Source organism: Molossus molossus, unplaced genomic scaffold (assembly GCF_014108415.1).
Source record: "Molossus molossus isolate mMolMol1 unplaced genomic scaffold, mMolMol1.p scaffold_m16_p_8, whole genome shotgun sequence".
Lineage (NCBI taxonomy): Eukaryota > Metazoa > Chordata > Mammalia > Chiroptera > Molossidae > Molossus > Molossus molossus.
In genome coordinates, this window is record NW_023425402.1 from 89991624 (window position 1) to 89998836 (window position 7213).

General features: G+C 41.6%; 1 protein-coding gene across 1 annotated transcript; it reads left to right on the plus strand.

Annotated features, from left to right (window-relative positions):
• The first annotated feature begins 403 nt into the window (after nucleotides 1-403).
• Nucleotides 404-6836, plus strand: SMIM28 (small integral membrane protein 28). The gene is made up of 2 exons (XM_036247935.1): nucleotides 404-514; nucleotides 6456-6836. Exons 1-2 carry the CDS (start codon nucleotides 404-406, stop codon nucleotides 6834-6836), a joined length of 492 nt encoding a protein of 163 aa, XP_036103828.1.
• Nucleotides 6837-7213: the final 377 nt, after the last annotated feature.

Below are 7213 nucleotides of genomic sequence, written 5' to 3' on the forward strand. Positions count from 1 at the left end.
TTGCTCAGCTATGTATCTGGAGAGGGATGTGGGAAGGGAAGGTAGAGGGTCTCATTTATGTCTGAATATAAACAGTTCTTCATTCCCCGAGACCATCCTTGCACCGTAACCCTAATGCAGAGAACTCCTCTGTGTGAAATCTATTCCGTCTCTGATACGTGATGCCAACCCTTACAGTGATAAAGACCACAGAAGCAAATGCAGAGGCACTGAATTTAAATATAATCAGCCCTGAGAGGTCTCTCTGGTTGGTTTCTTTTCCCTGTTGTCACTCATTAGAGAACAAGTTTACCAACAGCCATCGGCCCAGCACATCCACGCTGGAGCCAGGCCAAGGACGAGCAGCGCTGTGGAAATCTGGGCAGCGAGGTGGAAGGGGAGCCGAGCGCCCGCCGATGAAAACATGCGGGGACTGCAGGGCAGCAGCTGGAGGCAGTTTGGCCACGCTGGCAGGGGCACATACGAGTGGATAACTAGCGAACCAAGCCTACCTCTTCAGGAAGCCCAGCTGCAGGTCTGTACCGATGACTTCTGCCTTTTCTTCCCCCAAGTTTGTCAGCGTTTACACCAACAATGCCTATATGGTTAGGATCTTAAAACTTAGTGGCACCATTTTGCATTGTGGGTATGACAAAAATACGATTTCATTCATTGGCGTGGTCTAAGGAAGTAACTTGAAAGTTGTTTTCTTTTGACAATGAGAAATTCAAGTAAAACTTGCCACAAAGATATTCTAAGAACATCTGACATATCAAATATGTCAAAGAACACCTGAAGTCAGGGGTCAACAACGTGCATGCCTTCGTTCTCCAGCTTTGGTCTTTGCTCAGTGAGCCGTGTATATACATATACAAATGTAACAAACGCCCTTTGGCTCTCCGGCTGTATAATAAAGTGGCAGAAGCCAAGCATCTTACTTCCGAAAGGGGTGCAGAGGGTTAAGGAGGTTCTCTCTCGACTAAGAAATGCAGCAGCAGCTGCTTAGCTCTGTCTGGGAAGTCACCAAAGAAGTCTCAATCTGAGGCAGCGTTACGGAAAAATATTGGTAGAAACTTAAGAACTCAGAATTAATTTTATCCTCAGCAGGGAAATGAGTGATTCTGCTATCCCATAAGAAAAGGGGCCACAAACCTATTTTCTTGTTTTCTGGAAAATCAACTGATCAGATTGGTATTGATGTTCTGCAAAACCACCTTTTGCAGAAAAACATTTGTACATGTATATATAATGATGTGTTTCTCAGCAGTTACACTTCTAACTGGACATTTCTTTAAAACATCCCCTGAACAATACAGCCGTTGTGTCAATATACACATCAGAGATATATTAAAAGTTAAGAAGCCACTTTGAAGGAAGTGAACAAATTTGGACATTTGACTAAAAAAAAAAAAAGTAGAGACATTCATTCTTCATTTTAAAATATCAGAATAATTTGAACTCGTATATCATGAATCAATAAATAAGCAAATTAAGTAGACCATAAATTAGTCCTATAGCTCTATGTATTTCTTAACTGGAAAACAAGAATTCTTTATCTGAAGACATTGTCATAATCTTCTCTATTAGACAGCAGTGCCGTTCAGTATGTGGTCAAATTTAACTCAACCAACAAAAGTACTAATTACAGAAAGGGACTATGGTATTTCTCCTTTCACAGATTTTTGCAACTAGTATTGATAATACCAAAAGTGGCATACTTGTGAATAACAGGGTTTATTACATAAAATCTTTTAAATACAACAATAAGTGTCTTTATAGTTTATGCATATTAAACTTATAGGGCGCAATAGAATATTTAAATGTTGATGGCCACAACTGTGAGAAACTATTATCATCCATACACTTGATAGAGAATGAAGAAATATCATACAAAATGGTCCACGTTTATCAAGATTGAACAGTGATTGTTTTAAGTACTAAAAGATAATAGTTTTAAATGTTTTAATGACTCATGGGGAGAAAAACATAGTTACTTTTTGACTCCAACTTTATTTTTTAATAATTGGGTAAATTATTTAAGACTCCATCTACTCTTACAGCTTTTGCAATCAAAGTCCCGCATCACATCACAATAGATTATAAGTGAATAGTTCTGATAATAAACTTGATTATGTGTGAGAAAACAGAAAGAATCCAGAGTTTAGAAATATAAAAAATAACAAAATTATTTTCATACAAAAATACTAATGTTGCTAAAATATTTTCTCTGAAAGTATTTATCTATTGAAATACAAACTTAGAAATTCCAAATTTTTCCTGCACTGTATTTTTCAGCCTTATCAGTACATTTCTAGATGACTTCTAGTTTTCAGTACTTAATAGTCCAGTGAATTTGACTATTTGAGATTTGGCTATAAATACCTATTATTTACCAAGAGCTTTACACATATTGATTCATTAAACTCTCATGCCAACCCGTTAAAAAAAAAGTTGGTCAAACTCCAAAGATGACATTCCACTTCCCAACAAAACCTTTAATTTGTATTAACTTTATGTTAAAATATCTTAACAAAGACAAAATATCTGGCAGTACAAATATTAAGTTAACCAACTACATTTCAGTCAAAACAACACATACTTATAAATTCATTAAGAAGTAAAAATGATAAACCGTCAGTGCTAGATAAGCCAATCTCTTAAGAGGCCATGACCAGAAAGAAAATTGTCCTTTCCACCAAAATCAAAGAACCTCAGCTCTCGGTTTTACTATGTTTTGTTTTAAATAAGTAGATAAAGAGCTTAGTACTTTGTCTTAGACACAATTATAAGGCTTTAATTTTTTCTTTTCCTCTTAGTAGTGGATACAATCATTTACATTTGTTGCTGTAGGCTTTATATAATAAAGGATCTTTTAAAGTATGTTTTTAAATTGATTTATTTTCCTTTTAGAGAGAGAGGAAGGAATAGAGAGATAGAAACATTAATGTGAGAAACATCCATTAGCCGCCTCCAGCACGCCCCCTACTGGGGACCAAGCCCACAATCCGGGTATGTGCCCTGACTGGGAATCAAACTGGGATCTCATTGGCCACGGGATGACACTCAATCCACAGAGCCACACTGGCTGGGCTAAAGGAGCTTTTTAATATTTCATGATTTCTTAGCAGCTTTATTTAAAGCAACATCTGTGCAATTTGGAACAGTATTTTTTTTGTTTTGTTTTACTTTTCTACCTTGCTATTCAAGCATCATTTCATGCCTATTATAGTATTTACTCCATTCAGACTCATCATCTTCTAAGCTATTACTAGAAAACCAACATTTTGTAGGCTGCTTAAGAATTTACGTACAATTTTTTTCCATAAAGAATTCAAACTTTTTTATATTGCAAGAACAAATTGAAGAAATTTCAAAATCTGTCATAAGAATCAGCTATAAAATCAGATATGAAATGTTATTTACATGTGATATGAACACACAATGTCAGATTTTGTTTCACCAAAAAAGAAACTAAGTTCCATATGATTCTTTTGTGGCGAAACATTATTGGTCTAATACTAAAAAAAATGTATAAATTGTAAGAGTTATTCAAAGAATGCCCCTGGCAGGTTTGGCTCAGCAGTTAGGGCATCGGCCCGTGGCCAGAGAGACCGGGGTTCCTGCTAAGGGCACGTACCTCGGTTGCAGTTTGTCCCCAGCCCCGGATGGGGTTGTGTGGGTGGCAGCCACTCGAAGTGTCTCTCTCACATCGATGTTTCTCTCTCTCTCTTCCTCCCTCCCTCCTACTCTATCTGAAGATAAATGAAAAAAAAAACAAAAACTGTCCTCTGGTGAGGATAAAAAATAAAATATAAATTAATTTAAAAAAAGAGTTATTCAAAGAATAAGTGGTTGACCTACCATCTAAAGTTTATTCTAATATTTATACTATAGTGGAAATATTGTAGGATGTCATCAATGTGTATGTTGGACATTTTAAATTCACATTTTATCTTGTCAATTCACTTTATTTTATGTAGGCTTAAAGTCATTGGCATAAATGAATAGTGATTTTTAGAGTGAGTGAGTAATGATAAGAATAAAAGATGAGACTTCCTGTCAAGTTGGCGGGTAGGTAAACGCGGTATCATCTCCTCCCACAACCTCATCAAAGTTACAACTAAACTACAAAACAACCACCATTCAAAATCGCTTGAATTCAAGCTGAATGGAAGTCCTACAACTACGGAATTAAAGCAGCAGCCGCATCCAGACTGGTAGGAGGGGCGGAGGCGGTCAGGCTGGTCCCACACCCACGTGCGGCGGATAAATACAGGAGGACACCTCGGCTGGGAAGGTCCTCCCTGAGGACTGAGGGGTCCCCATCCCACACCAGGCACCCAGCTCAGGGTCCAGTGCCAGGAAGAGAATCCCCATCACTTCTGGCTGGAAAACCCAGTGGGAACTGAGGCTCAGGGAGGCTGATGCGGCTGGAGCCCCAGGCAGCTCCTTAAAGGGCCCGTGCACGGACTTAGACTCGCTCCCTCCAGGCTCCAGCATGGGGAAGCAGCTCGAAAGGCACCAGAGTCATATGGGGAAGAACTGAGTTGTTTGGCACTGGAGCAAGAGCTGGAGAGGCAGCTTTCTCCTGGACAGAGGTGCTGTCAGAGGCCTTTGTTTCTTTGGTGAGCCCTTCCCTGGGGCAGCAGACAGCCACCATATCTGGGACTCCAGCAACCTGGCTCACACTGGTACTCCTTGCTGACTCCCTGAGGCCCCGTCCCGCCCAACTTTCAGGCCCACCCAAGCTGTTGCCACTTGCTTAACCATAGGATTGGCCTGTCTTGGATCCGGCTTTAGGTTTTCCTAAATTCTTTCAAACAAGCAGCATCTGGTCTCAGCTAGTCCCATACCTCTCATTAAGTAATACACAGAAACAAACACAGGGAGGCAGCCAAAATGAGGAGACAAAGAAACAGGTCCCAAATGAAAGAATAGAACAAAACTCCAGGAAAAGAACTAAGTGAAATGGAGATAAGCAACCTAGCAGATGCTGAGTTCAAAACACTGCTTATAAGGATGCTCAATGGACTTAGTGAGAACCTCAGTGAACTTAGTGAGGGCCTCAAGAGCATAAAAAAAGACCAGTCAGAAATGAAGGAGGCACTAACTGAAATAAAGAATAATTTACACAGATTCAATAGTAGAGTAGGTAAAACCAAGAAGCAAACCATCAATTTGGAATAAAAGGAAGCAAAAAACACCCAATCAGAACAACAAAAAGAAAAAAGAATAAAAAAAAAATGAGGATAGTGTAAGGAGCCTCTGGAACAACTTTAAGCGTGCCAACATTTGCATCTTGGGGGTGCCAGAAGGAGAAGAGAGAAAACAAGAAATCAAAAACCTATTTGAAATAATAATCGCAGAAAACTTCCCTAACTTGGTGAAGGAAACAGACATGCAAGTCCAGGAAACACAGAGAGTCCCAAACAAGATGAACCCCAAGAAGCCCACACCAAGACATATCATCATTAAAATGCAAAGGTTCAAGACAAAGAGAGAATCTTAAAAGCAGCAAGGGAAAAGCAGTTAGTTACCTACAAGGGAGTTCCCATAAGACTGTCAGCTGAGCCCTGGCTGGTTTGGTTCAATGGTTAGAGCATCGGCCTGCAGTCCTGAGAGACCCGGGTTCAGTTCTCAATAAGGGCACATGCCTCAGCTGCGGTTTGTCCCCAGCCCTGGTTGGTCATGCAGGTGGCAGCCACTCAATGTATCCCTTTCATGTCGATGTCTCTCTCTCTCTCTCTCTCTCTCTCTCTCTTTCTCTCTCTCTCTCTCCCTCCCACTCTATGTGAACAAAAAATGGAAAAATGTCCTCGGGTGAGGATAAACAAAACAAAACAAAACAAAAGACTGTCAGCTGATTTCTCAAAAGAAACTTTACAGGCCAGAAGGGAGTGGCAAGAAATATTCAGAGTGATGAAAAGCAAGAATCTACAACCAAGATTACTCTATCCTGCAAAGCTGTTATTTAGAATCGATGGCCATATAAAGAGTTTCCCAGACAAGGAAAAGCTAAAGGAGTTCATCACCACCAAACCATTATTATATGAAATGTTGAAGGGTCTTCTTGAAGAAAAAGATTAAAAATATAAACAAAGAAAAATTTTGTTGGTTGCCAGATGGGAGGGCAGTTGGGGGAATGGGTGAAAAAGGTGAAGGGATTAAAAAGTACAAATTGGTTGTTAGACTGACAAACTTCAAAGGGAAGGGGGGCTGGGGGTGGAAAGAAATAAACCAAAGAACTTGTTTGTATGTGTATATGCATAACCAATGGACACAGGCAACAATGTGGGGAAAGGCAGGAGGGGGGCAGGAATGGGGAAGATGGGGTCAATGGGGGGAAAATGAGGAACATCTGTAATACATTCAACAATAAATATACTTTTTTTTTTTTAAAAGAAAAGAATAAAAGATGAAAGAAATTCAGGGACTTCTTTTGCCATCTCCTAACTCAATTCCATTCCTTGCTCCAGGGCACCCAGAGGATAAGTTCCAGCAAAGAAGACGTGGAGCCCTTCCTGTGCATCCTCCTTCCAGCCACCATCGTGCTCTTCCTGGCCTTCCTGCTGCTCTTCCTGTACCGCCTGTGCAGGGCCCCGCGGCCCCAGGGCCAGGTTCTCAGCATCGACCTCTCGCAGCAGCCGCCTGCGGGGGAGGAGACTGACTTCCTGCCGGGCTTGCCCTGGAGCGAGCAGGACTTCCCCTACTCTCCCCTGCCCATGGAGGCCGCCCCCCTCTCCGCGGGTCTGCCGCCCTCCTATGAAGAGGCCACCCGGAATGCCCCCGGGGAAGAGGTCCCCGGTGTGGGCCTTCGGTATGGAGAGGGGTCACCGGGACGGGAAGAGCCAGTATAAAGTGCTCGGGAACCCACGGAGCACACAGCTCGCACCCTCCACGAGCCTGCGTGCCAGCCGGAGGGCAGGGCGCCTGGACCAGAGGCTGCTGCTGGGCGGACTGGATGGAGGGACTGGGCGGGGGCAAGACTGGACAAATAGCGATCCAGTTAACGCATCTTCAAGTTCCTTAAGGAAAAATGTCCCCAGACTGTTCTAAAGACGGCTGGGCTCTTCTGAAATGTGTAACACTCCCGGGGGAAAAAAGGGAAAGTTCTGTGTGAGCTAAGAAAAAAAGTCAGAATTACTAGTGAGCCTAAGAACTATCTCTGGAGACAGACGACAGAAAAATGCTGCTAAGCTAAAGGTAACTACTGTTGCCACCAAATAAAACTTTT

Coding starts and splice junctions, on each gene's coding strand:
- SMIM28 (XM_036247935.1), top strand. CDS start 404: ATGCGGGGACTGCAGGGCAGCAGCTGGAGGCAGTTTGGCCACGCTGGC. Junction 515..6,455: donor TTCAGGAAGCCCAGCTGCAG/GTCTGTACCGAT, acceptor TCCTTGCTCCAG/GGCACCCAGAGGATAAGTTC.